The sequence below is a fragment of the Lepus europaeus genome, unplaced genomic scaffold (genome assembly GCF_033115175.1).
Source record: "Lepus europaeus isolate LE1 unplaced genomic scaffold, mLepTim1.pri SCAFFOLD_264, whole genome shotgun sequence".
NCBI lineage: Eukaryota > Metazoa > Chordata > Mammalia > Lagomorpha > Leporidae > Lepus > Lepus europaeus.
Window position 1 is genome coordinate 37,356 of NW_026909144.1, and position 20,145 is coordinate 57,500.

A 20,145-nucleotide genomic window follows, 5' to 3' on the forward strand; every position below is an offset into this window, starting at 1 on the left:
GCAACAGGGAGCAGCAGGGCTCGAACCCGGGCCCTGGAGCAGGGGTTGATCCGCTCCCGCCTGCTCAGTGAGGCAGCGCCCCGGGGGAACGCGAGGAGCGGCCGCCGAATGAATGAATGAGTGAATGAGTGGATGAATGAACGTCACGGCGGTCGCTCGCAGCCCCGCACGCCGGGTTCCGCCTGCGCCCGTCACGGCGGTGAGCGTGTCCGGTCCACCCCGCGCCCCGCCCGCCCTCGGGAGACCCCCGGCCGCCGCCCCGCGCCCCGGCGAGCCGCTTCCGGCCGCGGTTGCCCTGGGCAACGCGTGGCGCCTCGCTTCCTGTATTGATTCGAATCGCCGCGACGTCACGTCCTCCCGAGATGCCCCGCGCGCGCAGGCGCAGTCGCGCGGGGTGGGCGGGGCGCGGCCGCCGCCGGGGCGGGGCGGGGCGTGGCCGGGGCACGCAGCGCGGCGACGCGGGGGCGTGGCCGGGCCGCGGGGGCGCGCGCGGCGGAGGGAGGGAGCCGGGAGGCCGCGGACAGCGACCGCCGCCATATTAGGCACCGCGGAAGCCGGGGTCCCGTCAGCGGGGCCGACGCGGGGCCTGGCGGAGCGGCGGGGGCCGGAGGCAGGTGCGGCGCGGCGACGGGAGAGGCGGGGCCGGCGGCAGCCAGCGAGCGGCGGGACTGAGCCAGGTGAGGCGGCCGCGGTGGGGGACCCGCCCCCCGGGCCCGAGGCGCGGGGGGCTCGGCCGCGACCCCCGCAGGGAGCCCCCAGCCCGGCCGAGTGCCGCCCCGCAGGCTGAGCGAGCGCCGGCGGCCTCGGCATCCCTGCGCCATGCACCCCCCGCCCCGACGTCGCGGGCCGCGGCCGGACCCCCGCCCCGACCCCCGCAGGCCGTGACCGCGCCCCGCGGCCGGGGGCCCCCATTGTCCCGGCGAAGCGTCAGCCCGGGCCCTGCGCCCCGGAACCGGGCCCCCCAGCGAGCCGGGCCCGCTCGGCGCCCCTCGGCGCGCGCCGTGCCCCCACCTGTCACACCTGCCCCCAGGTGTCCGGCGGCCGCTGTGCCGGGCGCCCAGAGCCGGCCCGCTCCACCCAGGTGCGGGGGCGGTGTCCGCACCCCCTCCGCCGGCCTCTAGCAGGGGGCAGCCCCCTCCCCAGTCTGCCCCCAGCCGCAGGGCGGCCCGGTGGGGCGGGGGCTGGGCGGAAGGGACCCTTGGGCTCGGTCCCGCAGTGGCCTCCTGTGTGCGCCCAGTGACAGCCGCCTGGGGTCTCCCGGTGCGATGCCGGCCTCTGTTAGGGACCCAGGGGCAGGGCGGTGCGGGGCGACCTCCCGGGCTGCGGGGGAGGGGGCTGGGGCTGGGCTGGGGGCTGGGGCAGGGGCTAGGGTTAGGGCTGGGGGCTGGGGCAGGGTTGGGGCTGGGGGCTGGGGCAGGGTTGGGGCTGGGCTAGGGGATGGGGCTGGGGCAGGGGCTGGGCTGGGGCTGGGGGCTGCAGCTGGTTTGGGGCTTGGGGCAGGGGCTAGGGTTAGGGCTGGGGGCTGGGGCTGGGAGCTGGGCCTGGGCTGGGGGCTGGGGCTGGGCTGGGGGCTGGGGGCTGGGGGCTGGAGCTGGGTTGGAGCTGGGTTGGGGACTAGGGCTGGGGGCTGGGCAGGGGTTAGGGCTGGGGGCTGGGGCTGGTTTGGGGCTGGGGGCTAGGGGCTGGGGCTGGGGGCTGCAGCTGGTTTGGGGCTGGGGGCTAGGGGCTGGGGCTGGAGCTGGGTTGGGGCTGGGGGCTGGGGCTAAGGTTAGGGTTGAGGGCTGCAGCTGGGCTGGGGGCTGGGCTAGGGCTAGGGTGGGGGCTGGGGCTGGGGGCTGCAGCTGGGTTGGGGCTGTGGGCTAGGGGCTGGGGCTAGGGTTAGGGCTGGGGGCTGCAGCTGGTTTGGGGCTGGGGGCTAGGGGCTGGGGCTGGAGCTGGGTTGGAGCTGGGTTGGGGCTGGGGGCTGGGGCTGGAGCTGGGTTGGGGCTGGGGGCTGGGGCTGGGGGCGCAGTGCCCGGAGGCGGGCGCAGGTAGAGCCAGGGCGCAGGTAGAGCCAGGCCGACCCGGGGGCCGCTGTGCGCTGGGACTTCCGGGTCTGGGAGGCCTGAGCCGAGCCGTTGCTGTGTGGCCTGGGCAGGTGCAGCCACGGGAGGCTTGGCCCCGGGCACTGGGCCGTGTCTGGGGACGTTGGTGGCTGTCAGCGGGGGGTGCAGCTGGCCTGGAGCAGCTGGCCGCCCCCCCCCCCCGCACCCTGCAGGACCCAGCACGCTGGGGGCTCAGGGGGGAGCGCTCGCTCCTCGCTATCTCCCATGGGCGACCCTGCGGGACAGGGGTCAGGCACAGGGGCGTTCCTGGGGGGCTGCTGGAGTGCGAGGCTCACTCCCCTCCTGCGGCGTCCCGTGGTGCCCCGCGGAAGTGTGCGCCCGGCTGCGTGTCCTGCGTGTGCGTGGAGATGCGTGTTCGCAGCGCCCCGCGGAAGCCGGGTCCCCAGGGCCACACCCGCAGCCCCCTCCGCCGCGGGGGTCGCCTGGGCGTCGCCGTGTTCGGGGCTGCGTGCTGCTCCGCCGCACCCCTCCCCTCCCCTCCCTCTTCCTGGTGGGCAGAGGCAGCTCTGTGTGCTGAGTGTTGGTGGCCTGGGGGGTTTGGCCTGGGCGGCAGGTGGGAGGGGCGCCTGTCCCCGGTGACCCTGCAGCCCGCAGTGCCTGCGAGACCTCGCTCTGTGCCCGCAGTGGGGCTGCAATGAGGAGGGGGCTACGCGTCCCCAGGGCGCCCCTGGCGGCACCCGGTGCAGGGAGCGCGCAGGCTGGGTTCGGTGTCTCAGGATGAATGAATGAGGGAGCGAGTGTGCGCCCCTGGTGGCTGCCGGGGCTGCTCCCGATGCCTCTGGCCAGCCCCTGCCCCCCCCAGCTCTGGGCACAGCCCTGGGGGCTCCGGCCCCACCCCTCTCCCAGGGAGCCCAGCAGAGGCCGCGCCTGGGGTGCGGACGGAGGTCTTGAGGGCTGAGGCTGGGCCCCCAGGTCTGTCGTGATGGGCAGCAGGGGCCTGGCCGGGCATCGGGGCCCCCACGCAGGTGCTGGGAATGGGGTGGGCGCAAAGCTGGCTGACATGGCCCCGCGCGGTGGGTCAGCCACGTGCAGTCTGGCCACGTGCTGACCACAGCCTCCCGGCCGCCCCTGCCTTTCCCCGGGGGCCTGTGTCTTGGCCTGGGCGCCCTCAGGGGAGAGCACTTCTCTCCCGCCCCCCGCCCTGGGCAGTGGTCAGCCGGTGGTCAGCCAGGCAGATTCCAGCGGGGGGGGGGGGCCTGTGTGCCCGGGCGCTGGCCCCGGTGCAGGGCTGTCCTGGCTCCGCCGTCCCCACGCCCGCTGCGCTCCGTCCCGTGCGGGGTCGCCCTGGTGCCAGCCAGCGCCTCGGCCGCCCGGGCTGGGGGGCAGAGAGGGCGCCTGCCCGTGCCCTGGGAGGCCGGGCTCCGACTGTGCCTGGGAGAGCTGCCGGGACCAGTTTTTCCAGGAGAGCCAGGGTGCGCTGGCCTCGGGCAAGGCCGGGTGGCCGGAGAGCGTGGCTGGTGCCCTGTCCCCCTGGGGCCTTGGGACAGGCACCTGGGACGTGTACCTGGACGGGCCAGCCCCGGGCCGGGGCGCGACCTCTGCCCCCGCCACTTGGCGGGGGGCCTGCAGTGAAAGGTCCCCAGGTTGCTCGGGGCGCGGGGCTGCCCGGGCGCTGTGGACGCTGGGTGGGGAGCAGCGTCCCGGCCCCACCCACGCCGTGCTGGGAGCAGCCCGGGGTGTGGGAGCCGCCAGTGTCCCCTGAGTGGCCTACCGTCCCCTGTGGGCCTCGTGGTAACTCCCAGGGAAGCCCCCCTCCCCGCGCACAGCCCCGTCGGCCTGGCCCGCCCTGCCCTGTAGGCCACTTGACATTCGCCAAGTGCAGTGCTGCCAGGCTGCTGGTTCTGCGAGGTCCCTGAGGGAAATGGACACGGCTCCCCAGCCCTGGGCAGCCCTGGGCCTGGGGGCTCTGGTGGACAAAGCCCTGGGCCTGGGAGCTGTGGTGGACAAAGCCCTGGGCAGCCCTGGGCCTGGGAGCTGTGGTGGACAAAGCCCTGGGCAGCCCTGGGCCTGGGCACTCTAGTGGGGAGAACCCTGTGCAGCCCAGGTGGGTGGAGCCCTGCGCCTGGCAGCCCTGCCCTCCTGGCCACACCCATTTCCCAGGCCCAGTGCCGAGGCCCCGCCCCTGTGGGAGGAGCCCCTTCTCACCGCAGCCCAGGAGCAGGCAGCCGGCGCCCCCCCCTCACCCCCCACTCCACGCCTGCTCTGAACCCCTGGGTGCCGGGGCCGAGAGTCCACCCATCTCCGCCGTCCCAGTGGTGGGCTTTTTCTTTTTTTTGCCAGGCAGAGTTAGAGAGAGAGACAGAGAGAAAGGTCTTCCTTCCGTTGGTTCATTCTCCAAATGGCTGCAACGGCTGGGGATGTGCCGATCGGAAGCCCAGAGCCAGGTGCTTCTCCTGGTCTCCCATGGGGTGCAGGGCCCAAGCACTTGGGCCATCCTCCACTGCACTCCCGGGCCACAGCAGAGAGCTGGACTGGAAGAGGGGCAACCGGGACAGGATCGGTGCCCCGAGCGGGACTAGAACCCGGGGTGCCGTCACCACAGGTGGAGGATTAGCCTAGTGAGCCGCGGCGCTGGCCCTGGTGGCGGTTTTTGTAAAGATTTATCTTAGTTATCCAAAAGGCAGAGTCAGAGAGAGAGAGAAAGAGTGAGGTCTTCCGTCCGCTGGTTGACTCCCCAGCGCTGATCTGAAGCCAGGAGCCAGGAGCTCCATCCAGGTCTCCCACGCAGGTGCAGGGGCCCAAGGACTTGGGCCATCGTCCATTGCTCTCCCAGGCCACAGCAGAGAGCTGGATCAGAGGTGGAGCAGTCGGGTCTCGAACCAGCATCCATGTGGGATGCTGGCACTGCAGGCAGCGGCTTTACCTGCTGTGCCACACGCCAGCTGGGGTCCTTGGTTCACGGGACACAGAAGTCTAGAAGTGACGGGCAGCTGGGCTCAGGCGTCCTCCCTGGGGCCGCCTCTGCTCCGCCCCCGTGCCCCCAGGAACGCTCCCTGGGCACAGCCCCCCTCCCCCCAGCGCGGCCCCATGCCCCCAGGAACGCTCCCTGGGCACAGCCCCCCTCCCCCCAGCGCGGCCCCGTGCCCCCAGAAACGCTCCCTGGGCACAGCCCCCCTCCCCCCAGCGCGCCCCCGTGCCCCCAGGAACGCTCCCTGGGCACAGCCCCCCTCCCCCCAGCGCGGCCCCGTGCCCCCAGGAACGCTCCCTGGGCACAGCCCCCCTCCCCCCAGCGCGGCCCCGTGCCCCCAGGAACGCTCCCTGGGCACAGCCCCCCTCCCCCCAGCGCGGCCCCGTGCCCCCAGGAACGCTCCCTGGGCACAGCCCCCCTCCCCCCAGCGCGGCCCCCGTGCCCCCAGGAATGCTCCCTGGGCACAGCCCCCCCCCAGCGCGGCCCCCGTGCCCCCAGGAACGCTCCCTGGGCACAGCCCCCCTCCCCCCAGCGCGGCCCCGTGCCCCCAGGAACGCTCCCTGGGCACAGCCCCCAGCGCGCCCCCGCGGCCCGCTTTCCAGGGAGTTCCTAGAAATCTGCAGGCAGCGGCATCTCCCGCGCTCTGGAGCCCCGGCCAGGCTGCCTGCGTGGGTGGGCGCCGCTGCAGCTCCAGCTCCTGTGGGGGCGCACGTGTTAGTGTGTGCGGGGTGTCAGTGCGTGTGTGTGCACGTAGTTTAGTGTGTGCACGTGTGTGCGTGTTACTGTATGTGTGCACGTGTCCGCGCGTGTGTTAGCATTGCGTGTGCACATGTGTGTTGGTGTGCCTGTGCACACGTGTATATGTGTCAGTGTGTGCACGTAGTTCAGTGTGTGCACGTGTGTGCGTGTTACTGTATGTGTGCACGTGTCAGTGCGCGGTGTTAGTGTTGTGTGTGCACACGTGTGTGTCGGTGTGCCTGTGCACACGTGTATGTGTGTCAGTGTGTGTGCACGTAGTTCAGTGTGTGCACGTGTGTGTTACTGTATGTGTGCACGTGTCAGTGTGCGCGTGTGTTAGTGTTGTGTGTGCACACGTGTGTGTCAGTGTGTGCATGTAGTTCAGTGTGTGCACGTGTGTGTTACTGTATGTATGCACGTGTCTGTGCGCGTGTTAGCATTGCGTGTGCACACGTGTGTGTCGGTGTGCCTGTGCACACCTGTATGTGTGTCAGTGTGTGCACGTAGTTCAGTGTGTGCGTGTTACTGTATGTGTGCATGTGTCAGTGTGCGTGTGTTAGTGTTGTGTGTGCACATGTGTGTCGGTGTGCCTGTGCACACGTGTATGTGTGTCAGTGTGTGCGCACGTGTGTGTTACTGTTTGTGTGCACGTGTCAGTGTGTGCGTGTGTTTCTGTGCGTGGGCGCCTGTCCCAGCAGCGCGCAGTAAGGGGCAGCCCTCGCCCGTCTTGCTGAGGCCTCGCTGGCTCCCTGTGCCAGCGGGTCCGCTGCTGTCACTGTCCCGCGGGGGGGCAGGAGACGACACCTCTCCCCCACCTCCACGGGTGCCTGCGGCAGCAGCGTGAACCCGGCAGCCACACACTCTACCCGGGGCTCCGTGTGCCGCCGCCTCCAGCGTCTGCGTCACTGGGCAGCTGGACTCGAACCCTGGCCCCAATGGGAGGTGGGCGCGCCCCAGAGTCACCGGTGGCTCCGTGCTCTGCAGTGGGGACCTGCGGTGCTCCCCGTGGGTCCGTGTGACCCCTGTGGCTCCTGGGGCCTGGCCACTGCCTGGCTATGGCAGCATGTGCGGGGTGGGGGAGGCAGCAGGATGCGGCCGGGACAGGAGCCCCACCTACCGCGCGGGGACCCGGCTGACTGCGCGTCCCTGACCCGGGCTGAGGGCGCAGCCCAGCCTCAGGCCTGCGGGTGGCCAGGGACCAGGCCCTCTGTGCCTGCTCTGTGGGTCGTCCGCTGCCGCTGTGTGGACGGCGCCCCCTGGTGGCTGCTTTGGGCGGGCCGTGGGCGTCCACCGACCAGCACCTGCTCGCTCTGAGCTTTGCCCCTTTGTGGGTCTTCTGTCCCCAGCCCTGGGGCGCCTGGGGGCTCAGGCCCAGGACCGGCCGGAAGCAGGGGCGCCGTGAAGCAGGGGTCCCGGCCGCGGTTGCCTGGGGACAGTGATGGCCCTGGGGGGCGGAGCAGCTGGCCGAGGAAGCTGCAGGCCCAGGAGCACCGTGTGCGGCGCCGCCCAGGGCACTCATGGCCAGGCCGCTGGCTGCACGACCATCTGGTCCCCACACTGGTGCAGACAGCGGGGTCTGGCCCGGGCCGGGGCTGCTGACCACCTGGTCAACAACTCCCTCTGAACCCCTCCCCTGGCCACACGGGCTCTAGACCAGGATGCACCGGGCCCCTCCTGCCACCTGGGCTGGGGGTGAACCAGAGTGGCCCCCTGACCCCCGCGTGCCAGCAGCCCTGCTCCGGCCCTGACCCCGGGCCCCTCTCTCGGGGTCTGGCCTGTAGCTGGGGCTCCCTGCAGGGGACGCAGAGCGGCCGGCCGCCCCCCTGCTGTCTCTGGCTGTCTCCCCCTCCCAGTGCTGACCTCGCCCCCCTCCCTCAGGTCAGCTGGGGCCCGCGGGCCGCGCCCCGCCCGCCATGGACCAGGACTACGAGCGGCGCCTGCTGCGGCAGATCGTCGTGCAGAAAGAGAACACGGTGCCCTGTGTGAGTCCCCGCCCCTCCCGGCCATGCCCCCACCCTGGCCGTCCCCGCCCACGACTGGGCCCGCCCACGACAAGCCCCGCCCCTCACCAGCCGCAGGAGGCGGGCCTCCCTGAGGGTTGCTGGGAGAGGCAGAGCAGGCAGGAGAGGAGCAGGGGCAGGTGGGGAGGGGCAGGTGAGGGGGCGGAGCTGGCAGGTGCATGGTACAGGGCCTCCCCTGCAGCCCTGAGTGGCCCGTGGGGACCACGGATGGGCCTTGGCTGGGCGGGGCTGACAGACCAGGGCAGCGGTGGGCGTGGCCCAAGAGCCAATCTGTGCTTTCCAGGGTCCCGGCCAGGGCAGGGCCGCGGCAGCTTAGCCTGCAGGGACGGAGGCTGGAGGGGGGGCAGAGGTGCGTGGCCTGGCGTGGGCGGGGCTGCACCTCCCCCTCTCCCTGCTCCAGGGCGACCACCCGCCGCGCCTGTGCCTGCCCAGCGACGCCCGGTTGGCTTCTTGGGTTTTCAAGATTTATTTATGTATTTATTTGAAAGGCAGAATTGGAGACAGAGGTCTTCCATTGCCAGGCCACTCCACAATGGCCACGGCGGCCGGGGCTGGCCGGTCTGAAGCCGGGCGCTCCACCCGGGTCTCCCACGCATGCGCCTTACCAAGGAGCCGGGTGGGGAGTGGAGCAGCCGGGATCGAACCGGCGCTCCTGTGGGATGGCGGCGCTGTGGGCGGCCTTTACCCACAGCACTGGCCCCCGTTGCCTTCGTCCTAAAGGTGGCTGTCCTGGCCGCCCCTCCTGCTGGGAGTGGGAGGTGCAGGGCGGACCCCCGCGCTGCTCTGGGCAGGGAGTGGGCTGGCGCCGGCTTGGGCTCCCCTCGGCCTCAGCCCCTGTCCTTGCCAAGGGCTCCACCTGCCGCCCCCATGCGGGGTCCCAGGATGAACGGCCCCGCCCCCACCGTCCAGGTCTCGGAGCTACGGCGTACGCTGACCCCGGCCAACTCCCCGGTGTCCTCTCCCAGCAAGCACGGCGACCGCTTCATCCCCTCGCGGGCGGGGGCCAACTGGAGCGTGAACTTCCACCGGATCAACGTGAGGGCGGGGCCGGAGCCAGGGGCGGGGCCGGAGCTCGGGGAGGCGGGGCTGGGGCGGGGCCGGAGCTCGAGGGGTGGGGCCTTCACGCTGCACCTGTGTCCCCTGCTCCCAGGAGAACGAGAAGTCTCCCAGCCAAAACCGCAAAGCCAAGGACGCCACGTCGGACAATGGCAAAGGTGAGGATGAGGATGGCACAGAGGCTCCCCGCCCGGCCGGCGCCTCACCCCGCCCCTCCCCGCCCACGCCTCCCCGCCCTCCCCCTGCCCGCGCCTCACCCCGCCCGCGCCTCACCCCGCCCGCGCTGCCCCGCCCCCGCAGACGGCCTGGCCTACTCCGCGCTGCTCAAGAACGAGCTGCTGGGCGCCGGCATCGAGAAGGTGCAGGACCCGCAGACGGAGGACCGCAGGCTGCAGCCGTCCACGCCCGAGAAGAAGGGGCTGTTCACGGTGTGTGCGCGCATGCGTGTGTGTACATGTGTGTGTGGGTGTGCATTGCGTACACGTGTGTGTGCGCCTGCCCGCCCGGCACCCCCGCTCAGCAGGCGCCCCCCCCCCCAGTATTCCCTCAGCACCAAGCGCTCGAGCCCCGACGACGCCAACGACGTGTCGCCCTACTCCCTGTCCCCCGTCAGCACCAAGAGGTGGGCGCGGGGCTTCGTGCGGGGGGAAGGGGGTGCGGGGGGGGGGTGCTGAGCCGGGGGGGAAGCTGGGGCTGCACGGGGGGGGGGGGGGGGCTGAGCCCGAGGGCTGCCCGGAGGAGGGGACTGAGCCCGCGCCGCCCGCAGCCAGAAGCTGCTCCGGTCCCCGCGGAAGCCGGCGCGCAAGATCTCCAAGATCCCGTTCAAGGTGCTGGACGCGCCCGAGCTGCAGGACGACTTCTACCTGAACCTGGTGGACTGGTCGGCGCTCAACGTGCTGAGCGTGGGGCTGGGCACGTGCGTGTACCTGTGGAGCGCCTGCACCAGCCAGGTGACGCGGCTCTGCGACCTGTCGGTGGAGGGCGACTCGGTCACCTCCGTGGGCTGGTCCGAGCGGGTGAGTGCGCGGGGCGGGGCCAGGGGGCGGGGCAGGGGCCGTGTTCCTGCTCTGGGAACACCCACGGGCCTGCCCCGGCCCCGCGTGACACCACCCTCCCCCAGGGGAACCTGGTGGCTGTGGGCACGCACAAGGGCTTCGTGCAGATTTGGGACGCGGCCGCGGGCAAGAAGCTGTCGGTGCTGGAGGGGCACACGGCGCGCGTGGGTGAGGTCCCCGGCGTCCCCAGGCCCTGCCCACTGCCGGCCCCACTGAGCCCCGGCCCCTCCCCCGCCGGCCCCGCTGACCCCCGGCCCCGCTGACCCCAGCACCCTCTCCCCGTTCCTGCTGACCCCATCCCCCGCCCGGCTGGACCCCGGCCCTGGCCCCCACCGGCCCCGCTGACCCCTTCACCCTCTCCCCCGCCGGCCCGGCCGACCCCCGGCCCCACTGACCCCAGCACCCACTCCCCGTTCCTGCTGACCCCCATCCCCCGCCCGGCTGGACCCCGGCCCCCGCCGGCCCCGCTGACCCCCCCCTCCCACGCAGGCGCGCTGGCCTGGAACGCCGAGCAGCTGTCGTCGGGCAGCCGCGACCGCGTGATCCTGCAGCGCGACATCCGCAGCCCCCCGCTGCAGGCCGAGCGGCGGCTGCAGGGCCACCGGCAGGAGGTGTGCGGCCTCAAGTGGTCCACGGACCACCAGCTGCTGGCCTCAGGCGGCAACGACAACAAGGTGGGAGGCCCCGCCCCGCGGGCGTGGCCCAGCGCCCCGCCCCCAGCTGCTGGTGGGGGGGCAAGGACACCAGGGTGGGTTAGCGGGCTGCAAGGGGGTGGGAGGGGGCGGCGGCTCCGCCCCGCGGGGCGTGGTCCCAGCGCTGCGCCCGCCCCCAGCTGCTGGTCTGGAACCACTCGAGCCTGGCGCCCGTGCAGCAGTACACTGAGCACCTGGCCGCGGTGAAAGCCATCTCCTGGTCGCCGCACCAGCACGGGCTGCTGGCGTCGGGCGGCGGCACGGCCGACCGCTGCATCCGCTTCTGGAACACGCTCACGGGCCAGCCGCTGCAGTGCATCGACACGGGCTCCCAGGTGTGCAACCTGGCCTGGTCCAAGCACGCCAACGAGCTGGTGAGCGGGGTCCCCCCGGCGGGCTTCGGGGCGGGCGGAGGCGGTGGAGCAGGCCCAGGACCCCAGGGTCCTGCGGAGTGGGTGGAGGCAGGGGAATGGGCCCAGGACCCCCGGCTGGCGGACGGAGGCAGCCCAGAGCCCCCGGCGGGCGGGCTGCGGGGCGGGTGGAAACGGCGGGAGGTTGCCCAGGCCCGCCGTGATCCCGCCCCGTGCCCCCGCGCCCGGCCCAGGTGAGCACGCACGGCTACTCCCAGAACCAGATCCTCGTCTGGAAGTATCCGTCGCTGACCCAGGTGGCCAAGCTCACCGGGCACTCGTACCGCGTCCTCTACCTGGTGAGTGGGCGGGGCCGGGCAGGGTCCTCTACCTGGGGAGTGGGCGGGGCCGGGCAGGGTCCTCTACCTGGGGAGTGGGCGCGGCCGGGCAGGGTCCTCTACCTGGGGAGTGGGCGCGGCCGGGCAGGGTCCTCTACCTGGGGAGTGGGCGCGGCCGGGCAGGGTCCTCTACCTGGGGAGTGGGCGGGGCCGGTCCGGTCCGAGTCCTCTACCTGGGGAGTGGGCAGTGCCGGGCCGCGTCCTCTACCTGGGGAGTGGGCGCCCCGGCTGCCGGCGGCCCCGCTGACCCTGCCGCCCCCGCTGGCGCCCCCGCAGGCCATGTCGCCGGACGGGGAGGCCATCGTCACCGGGGCCGGGGACGAGACGCTGCGCTTCTGGAACGTCTTTAGCAAAACGCGGTCCACCAAGGTACGTGCGCGTGCGCGGTGGCGCGGGCTCGGCCGCCCCCCCCCGCCCCGCCCCGCCCCGCCCCGCCCCGCCCCGCCGCGTCCTCAGTGTCCCTCCCCGCCCGCAGGAGTCCGTGTCCGTCTTGAACCTCTTCACCAGGATCCGGTAAAGCCGCGGCCGAGGCCCGCACGGACCCGCACGCGCACTCGGCCAGCGCAGCCGGGTGGGGGGAGCTGGCCCCCCGGGACCCCAGGAGCCTCATTAAACGCCTGATTGCACCGCGGCCGCCGTGTCTGGGGGGAGCGCGGGCCCCCTGCGGCCACGGCGCGGACCTCGGCGCGTGGACCCCGCCCGCATCCCGGACGCCCGAGCCGCAGGCGGACGAAGCACTGGACACGCGCGGGGACTCGGGGGCCCGCCCGCGTGAGGCCGGGCGCCTGCGTGTGCGCATGCGTGTGCGCGAGCCCGGCCGCGGTGACTGCAGGGGGTGGGGCGCGGACCCCCGGTGCGGGGCTGGGCTCTGCGGGCTCCGGGGCGGAGTGCGGGCCCGGGCGCCCCGGGAGCGGACGGGGGCGCCGGTGCTCGCGGGGTTTTATTTACATCTCTGTGGTGAAATACACTGACACGCAACCCACCCTGCGCGTGACCGTGCGTGCTGTCCTCGGGCGGCCCCAGGCGCCGTGCGCAGCCCCCAGGTCTGCTCGCTGCCCCTGGCGGGGTCATGAGGCCGCGCGGGCGGGGCCGGGGCACTGGGAGCGGTGGGGCCGGGGCGCTGGGCGGGGCCTGGGCTCTGGGCCGGCCCCCGGCCCCCGGCCCCGCCCGAATGTCCCCCCCCCCTCGCGCGCTGTCCCGCAGGCCCCGTTGCCGGGCACCACCGGCCTCTGTTGGCGTCAACAATGGCCCCGAGGCGAGAGCGGCCCCGCGCGGCTGGCGGCAGGGCGCCCGCAGGCGGCCATGCAGACCCCCCGGCGGGAGGCTGCCCGGCCCTACGTCCCTTCCGCGACCCTCGAAGTGAGCTTTCCGGCGCCGCTGTTCAGGTGAGCCCGGGCCCCGCCCCCGCCCGGGCGACGAAGACAGCGCCTCTGCCCCCGGCTCCCCAGACGTCCACGTGGGAGACCCGGATGGAGCCCCCGGCGGACGCTCACACCCGAGGCTGTGCGGCTTGGGGCCAGCTGCGCCCATCCCAGGGGCTCTGTCCTGGTCCCCACGCGCGGCCGTCTTCCACCGCCTTCCCAGCCCACGAGCAGGCGCTGGGCCCGAACTGCAGCAGCCGGGACCGGGACGGCGCCCACGTGGGATGCGGGCTGCAGGCTGCCCCGAGCCCTGGGGAAACCGGGCGCCTTAGAGGCGGCGGGGCGAACCCTGGGGCCGCCTCGCAGACTGCCTGACCCCAGGGCTCCCGGGGCAAAGGGCGCTCCCACCCGAGGCTGCCCGTGTCTGGTGCAGCCGGCCCCAGCAGGCGTTCTGGGAGGAGCCGCCTGCAGCTCCACCGGCTCTCGGTTTTCTGGTTTTGTGCGGGTTCTGTCCACGGCCTCCTCCCCCAGGAAGCCTTCCAGGCTACCAGCCCAGGGCCTGTCCCCCGGGGCCCCATCACAGCCTCTCTGCGCCTGCCTCGGGCCCCTCGCTCAGCCTCACCCAGAGCCCACCCCATCCGGGTTCACCTCCAAGCCAGGGGTCTCGGAGGCTGCAGACGGACTTTGAGACCCCGGCCTCAGCCCCGGGGCCTGGCAGCTGTCTGGGGACAGAGGGCGGCCGGGGCACGGGGCACCTCATCCCCCGAGCTGCGCGGGCCGCTCAGCCCCCTGCCCCGGCCCGCAGTGATGACTTCCTGTCCCTGGAGGGTCCCCGCTGGTCCCCGGCCGTCCAGCAGGCCACGCGCTGGAAGTACACGCCCACGGGCAGGGACGCCGCCGGCCAGCTGTACTACACGGGCCTGACGCCCCGGGGGCCCCGGGAGGACTGGCGCGCGCTGGCCGGGGCCCCCGCCAGCCCCTTCCGCGAGGCCCACGCCCGCTGGCTCGGATGCCACCGGCACCGGGAGCGCAGCCTGCCCGCGGGTGAGTGCGCGGCCCCGCGCCCCGCCCCGGGCACGCCCTCGTGCCGCGCCGCGCCTGACGCCCCGCCCCGCCCGCAGCCTACACCCAGCACCTGCGGGAGACCGCCTGGCAGGACCCCGTGGTCCCCGCGCAGTACCTGCACCCGGGCGCGCGGTGGGGGAGCGCGCTGTGGAGGGACCGGCCGGCGCGGGGCAAGGAGTACGGTGAGGCCGGGCGCGCGGGCCGGGGGCCGGGGGCCGGGGCCGGGGGCCGCCCTGACCCTGCCCTTGGCCGCAGAGGTGTGCCGGAGCCGCTTCGGGGCGGAGCCGCTGTGGCGGGCGTCGGACTACGTGCCCTACCTGTCGGCGGCGCAGCGGCCGCCCTACACCACGCAGAGCGCGCGCCACTGGGGCCTGGACGCCCACAGCCCCTCGACCGGCCCGCGGCCCCCGCCCTCCTAACGCCCACCCTCTGATAAAGGTCCTGAGCCCGGCCACCAGGCGCCCCGCCTCTCCCGCCGCATCGCGCAGCCTCGGGACGGCGGGCGCGGGGCGGGGGGCAGAGGCCGCGCGCTCGCCCCTCCCCGGGGGGGGGGGGGGGTCCCAGGCACACAGAAGCCAGGCCCGGTGCTCGCGCGCAGCTCTTTATTGGCGCCCTGGGTAGCACCGGGGGAAGCCCGCGGGCCCCCCATCCCCGAGACAGCGCCTGCAGCCGTGCGTGGACGCCGTGCGCTGTGCCAGGGCTCGGCCGGGTCACGGGCGCTCTCCGGGCTCCCCTGCAAGCCAAGAAAGGGGGCGTGAGGCGGCGGCCCCCGGGGGCCGCCCACCTCCCCCCGCGGGTCCTGGGACTCACGGCTCCGCAGGCGGATGGGCCAGATGAAGAGGCTGCACAGAGACAGGGTGGCCGCCGCGCCCACGCCGCCGGTCACGGCCACCATCACCCAGTGGTAGAAGCCCACGCAGGCCATGCAGCAGAGCTCGGAGCTGGGGGCGGGCGGGGGCTAAGCAGACCGCGGCCCTGCCGTCCCCCGCCCCCGCGCCGCAGCCCAGCCCCCCGCTCGGCCTGCGGCCGCGATCCCAAACCCACCTGCCTCCCTCCTGGACACCGGGACCCAGCCGGCGCCCCTCCCACCCGTGCTCCCCGCGGCCGCCGCCAGAGGGCGCGCGCCCGCAGCCCCGCACGGCTCCCGCCCGCGGTGCACACCTGCGCCCCCGCCCCCGCCCCCGCGCTGCACCTGCAGACGCCGGGCTCAGCCCTGCAGCGGGGCCATCCGCCCTGAAGCCCCGGGGGCCCGAGCAGGCGCACTCACGGGCAGGGGTGCAGGCTCTGCACGGCCATGACCGCCAGCCCGTTGGCCACCTTGTCTGAGAAGCTCATGGCTCCGTACACGAAGGCTCCGCTGTGCTGTGGGCGCAGGGGCGGGGGTCAGCGGCCAGGCGGCGGCACCCCCGCCCCGCCCCGGCCCCGGCCGCCAGGCTCACCGTGTACGGCCCGATGAGGTCGGCGGTCATGGCCAGCGAGGTGACCAGGATGGTGGCACAGCCGGCGCCCAGCAGCACCGCTGCCGCGTACACGGCCGTTCCCATGGCGCCGGCCAGCGCCACCCAGGCGGCGAAGGCCAGGATGGTCAGCAGGCCCAGGAAGTAGGTCAGCTGCGAGGGCCGCGTGGTCAGCCGGCGGGCGTCCGGCGGGGGCTGCCTCGGCCCGGCCCGGCCGCCCGCCCGCCCACTCACCCTGACTCCCGAAGCCCCGCCCTCGTGCTCGCCCCGCCCACTCACGTTTCGGCCGATGCACTTGTTGATTGGCTTCATGAGGAAAGAGGAGAAGAAGCCGCTCAGGTACATGAGCAGGGGGATGGTCGCGATGAACTTCTGCGGGGGCGGCGCAGGCTCAGGGGCGGCGCGGGAGGGGGCCCGGCCAGGCATCTCCAGGCCCCGCCCGGCCCCGCCCGTCCCAGCCAGGCCCCGCCCGCGTGCGCACCTTGGGCAGGTGCAGGGAGTAGGTGAGGTACATGGCCATGTAGGTCTGGGACAGGTTCACGATCAGCCTGGTGCTCATGTACAACAGACCGACCTGTGGGCAGAGCGGCAGGGGGACCGTCCGCTCAGGCGGCGGCCGCGCGCGCAGACACCGGGCGGCCCCGCACCCCGCCGGGCGCCGCCCCGCACCTGGTAGAAGGCCGGCTCGCGGAGCCAGTGCGTCCAGCGCAGCGCGGCGCGGGGCCGGGCGGCCAGCAGGGGGCTGTGCTCCTCGGGCTCCTGCAGCGCGGGCCGACGCCGCTCCCGCGTGCCCACGTGGAACAGCAGCGAGAACACGGCGCCCACGCCCACCACCAGCAGCGAGAGGTTCTGCGGGGCGCGGCGGAGCGGTCAGCGGCGGCGGGGCGAGGAGCCCGCCCGAGCCCAGAGCCCCGCGCTCACCCGGAACACCTGCACGTCCTGCGGCCCCACGCCGCCGCCGGGCGCGGGCCCCGGCTGTCCGGCGCCCTGCAGGTGCAGCAGGAGCCAGGCGGCGCCGAAGACGGCAATGTTGGCCACCACGGTGAAGGCGTACCTGCGGGGGGCGGGGCTCAGCGGGGCGGGGCGCCAGGCCACGCCCCCTCCCGGGACCACCCCTCTGCCCTCCCAGCAATAAAGCAATCTTTCAAAAATGCGCGCATCTCCTCCGCGGTGCTGGGTGCGCGGGGACGGGGGCGGGGCCTCAGCGGGGCGGGGCTTCCCGGGCCCCGCCCAGCACCTGAGCGCCGTGAGCTCCACTTTCTCGGCGTCGCTGGTCACCAGCTCGGGGATGAGGCTCAGGTGCGCGATCTGCGTGGCCGCCCAGCCGAACTGGAAGACCACGATGAACGGCCCGTAGTAGAGCAGCGCCGCCCACTCGGGCGTGGCCGGCCCGCAGCCCAGGCACGGGCTGAAGATGAAGGGGAAGGAGAGCAGGACGCACGCCGTGCCTGCGGAGAGGGAAACTGAGGCACGGGCCCGCCCACGCCCCGCCCAGCACTGCCCCCCCCCGTGGCCTGCGGGGGCCAGGCAACCCTGCCGCAGCTCAGGAAAGACCTGGGCCCTGGAATGGATCAGGAACCCCCACATGGGGGTGCCCACCAACCCCCGGGGTGGAGCCCACCCGGCCCAGCCACAGCCACACACACACACACACACACACACGGCCAACGCCCCGGGCCTCAGGGCCTTTGCACGCACTGTCACGGGGCTGACTCCGAGACGCCCCCGCCCCCCACCTCCCTTCCTCCCCTGCCCACGTCAGCCTCCGTGGGGGTGGGGCCGGGTCCTTCCCGTCACTTCCTGTCCCGGGACAGAGCGGACACCTGGGTCAAGCAGCAGAGCAGGCCCGAAGGAGAGTGCGCTACACTGCCCATTTCCCAGACAAGAAAACTGAGGCCCGGGGAGAACCGCAGAGCTGGGCCCCGCCCCGTCTCCTGCCTGGAGAGTCGGGGGCCGCGGCCCCCTGCTTCCCGGCTCTGGGCTCCGGCGGGGACCTCCGCCCAGGCCCCACCCACGCAGCCCTAGAATCGGGAAATGAAAGCAGAGCCGCTGGGGGGGGGGGGGGCCCGGATCGCGGGGCCGGGGCCGCCCGTGGACCCTGGACTCGCGCGGCCAGGACTGAGCCCAGGCCGGGTTAACCATTGCCGGCCGCGCTGGGGGCCGCGTGTCCAACCCGGCCGGGGCTCCGGGAGGATTAAGAGCTAAGGCGCTGGGTAAGGCCTCCCGCAGGGCCGGCATCCCCAGGGGCGCCGCTTCCAGTCCCGGCTGCTCCAGTTCCTTTCCAGCTCCCTGCTGTGGCCTGGGAAAGCAGAAGATGGCCCAAGTGCTTGGGCCCCTGCACCTGCGTGGGAGGCCTGGAGGAAGCTCCTGGCTCCTGGCTCCGAATCGGCCCAGCTCTGGCCCCCGCGTCCCTCATGGAGCCTGGGCTCAGGTCCCAGCTCTGCTGCTGACCCTGGCGTCCAGCCGACGGGCACCCTGGGAGGCATTGGGGGTGGCCCAAGAGCTGGAGCCCGTGGGGGGACCCGGAAGGATCTGGCTCTCAGATCACAGAGTGTTGTAGAAGTGAGCCAGGTGTGAGGCCAGGATAGCACTCAGCCCCCCACCACACTCCTACGCACCCTTCAGAACCCCAGGAGGGTCCTGCAGCCCCATGGGCTCCGTAAGGGCAGCGGCGGCCTCCACCGGCCTCGGCTTGGGGTGAAATAGAGAAGTGGGCGCCGTTGCCAGGGAGACGTGCTGAAGCCACCTTATCGGGGCCACCCTGCTTCCTCCACTGAGGGAGCTGCCTGGGTGACCCCGAGGCCCACCCTGGGCGACCCACCTCCTGGGGCCAAAGGAGGCTGCCCCCTGCAGAGGAGCCCCCTTGGAGCTGCCTCACCCTGAGCGCCCGCGCCACCTGTCCCTGTCCACCCCACCCGGGCTGGGGCCACGCCCCCACCGCCAGCACCCAGGGCCCCTGCATCACCCCAGGGCCCCTCCGCCCTTATCGGTGTGCGCCCGGCAGAGGCTGTGCCCGCCCCGGCACCCCACACCCCTGCCGGGAGAGGCAGAGCCCCGCACAGACCCCCGCCCACGGCTGGGCCCCAGATCCCAGCCTCGGTCAGACAGCTCCCCGGGGGCAGGCAGCCCAAGCTGGACAGACTGACGGAGGGGTTCCTAGGCTATCAGACCCAACCCGGGGGCAGAGCGGGCTCCGGGGGTCGGATGGACCAAGGAGGGGGCCCTGGAGGGTCGCCCGGTTGGACGGGGGGCCCGCAGGTCAGACGGAGGGGGTCCTGGAGGGTCGCCCGGTTGGACGGGGCCCCCGCAGGTCAGACGGAGGGGGTCCTGGAAGGTCGCCCGGGCGCACGGGGGGGGCCCCGCAGGTCAGACAGCGGCCGAGGGGTACAGGGGAGCTCCGCAGACGGCCGGGAGCCGGACAGGTGGTGCGGGGCGGGGGCCCAAGCACACAGACAGAGGGCGGAGGCTTACCGACCAGGTGCCAGGCCTTGCGCGGGCCGTAGCGGGCGCAGCGGCCGGCGGCGCGGTCGGCCTCGTAGCCCACGAGCGGCGTGCACAGCCCGTCGGCCACCTGGCCGAGCAGCAGCAGCAGGCCGGCGCCGCGCGAGCTGTAGTCGCGCACCGAGTGCAGGTAGAGCAGCAGGTAGGTGAACCACATGGACGCGCACAGGTCGTTGAGGAAGTGGCCCACGGCGTAGCTGAGCCGCGCGGCCACGGACAGCGGCCGCGGGGTCGGCCCCGGGCCCATGGCGCGCGCTCCGCGCTCGGGGGGCCGTCCGGGGGCCCCCGCCGCGCGCCGGGCTCGCCCCGCTCCGCCCGCGCCCGCACCCGCGCCCGCCCCGTCCGGCCCGCGATCGCCGCTGCGGCCGCGCCCGCCACGGCCGGGAAGCCGCGGCCCGGGTCAGGCGGGGAGAGGCGGGGCCGGGCCGGGGAGCGGCGGCCGCGCCCGCCAATCGGGCCCGCGCGCCGCGGAACGGGCAGCCAATCACGCGGGGGCGGGGCGTGGCCTCGCGCGCCGGCCCGGCCCGAGCGCCGGCTCCCGGGCGGGCGGTCCTAGCGCCGGGCGGCCGCTCGCGGGGTGGGCGGGACCCCCACCCTCGGTGCGCCCTTCGCCGTGGGCTGGGGAGGGGGCGTGCAGCCCTGAGCCCGCCCCGCCTGGGGGCGTCCGATGCGGGGTGGGAGCCCCGGGCGCCCTGGGGAAGCGCTCCCCTGCGTGGGCGCGCGCACTAATGAGCTGGTAATTAGGGCGACAATGATACTAATGGGATAATGGTGCTAAAGCCGCGGCCTGCCGTCCTGCGCCCGGCACCCACGTGGCGGCCGCGGTGACTTCATGCCCTGTGGCCCCCGCCCGCCCTCGTGCAGCTGCGGTTTCAGTTTCCCCTCGCGGGGAGATTTGGGGGCTGGGATCCGGATCCGCTGCCCCGGGGGACCCCGCCCGCCCGGCAGTGGCAGAGAGAGAGAGAGAGAGAGAGAGAGACTGCTACCCAGCTGTGTGGGGTTTCCCCTCGGTCCCCATTCTCGGTGAACTTTCTAAGAAAATCTGTACATTTTCATTTTATTTGACAGTGGTTCGGTGCCCAGATGGCCGCGTTGGCCCCGGGCTGGGCCAGGAGCCGGGCGCTCCATCCGGGTCCCCACGTGGGTGGCAGGTGCACACTTGGACCATGGTGGCCACCTCCTGGGTGCGAATCAGCAGGAGCCCGAGCCGGAGCCCCGGGGCTGGGGCCCAAGCGGGGGGAGCCGGGGCCCAACCCAGGGCCTACTCAGCACTGCCCCAAGCGCTGGCCCCGCCCAGCCCCAGCGAGGGTCTCAAGGGCCCACCCAGCCCTGTGCAGGTCTCAGGGCCACGTCCAGCCCAGGCGAGGGTCTCATGGCCACAGCCAGCCCAGGTGAGGGTCTCACGGGCCACGTCCAGCCCCGGCGAGGGTCTCACAGG

The 20,145-nt window shown here is 73.8% G+C and overlaps 3 protein-coding genes across 3 annotated transcripts; 2 read left to right on the forward strand and 1 right to left on the reverse strand.

Annotated features, from left to right (window-relative positions):
• Positions 1 to 621: 621 nt before the first annotated feature.
• On the forward strand, positions 622 to 12,300 carry FZR1 (fizzy and cell division cycle 20 related 1). Its single transcript, XM_062185072.1, has 13 exons — positions 622 to 677; positions 7,630 to 7,733; positions 8,682 to 8,807; positions 8,923 to 8,986; positions 9,129 to 9,256; positions 9,368 to 9,450; positions 9,595 to 9,844; positions 9,949 to 10,051; positions 10,373 to 10,557; positions 10,716 to 10,949; positions 11,180 to 11,284; positions 11,600 to 11,692; positions 11,799 to 12,300. Exons 2-13 carry the CDS (start codon positions 7,665 to 7,667, stop codon positions 11,838 to 11,840), a joined length of 1,482 nt encoding a protein of 493 aa, XP_062041056.1. The 5' UTR covers positions 622 to 677; positions 7,630 to 7,664; the 3' UTR covers positions 11,841 to 12,300.
• A 325-nt stretch (positions 12,301 to 12,625) lies between these two features.
• On the forward strand, positions 12,626 to 14,168 carry TEKTIP1 (tektin bundle interacting protein 1). Its single transcript, XM_062185076.1, has 4 exons — positions 12,626 to 12,708; positions 13,490 to 13,728; positions 13,806 to 13,931; positions 14,005 to 14,168. Exons 1-4 carry the CDS (start codon positions 12,626 to 12,628, stop codon positions 14,166 to 14,168), a joined length of 612 nt encoding a protein of 203 aa, XP_062041060.1.
• Positions 14,169 to 14,337: 169 nt separating this feature from the next.
• Positions 14,338 to 18,954, reverse strand: MFSD12 (major facilitator superfamily domain containing 12). The gene is made up of 10 exons (XM_062185060.1): positions 18,678 to 18,954; positions 16,444 to 16,654; positions 16,128 to 16,260; positions 15,876 to 16,055; positions 15,688 to 15,780; positions 15,486 to 15,578; positions 15,189 to 15,359; positions 15,017 to 15,111; positions 14,560 to 14,690; positions 14,338 to 14,482 (listed from the first exon to the last, which is right to left on the reverse strand). The coding sequence occupies exons 1-10, from the start codon at positions 18,952 to 18,954 to the stop codon at positions 14,460 to 14,462; spliced, it is 1,407 nt and encodes a 468-aa protein (XP_062041044.1). The 3' UTR covers positions 14,338 to 14,459.
• Between the last annotated feature and the right edge of the window lie 1,191 nt (positions 18,955 to 20,145).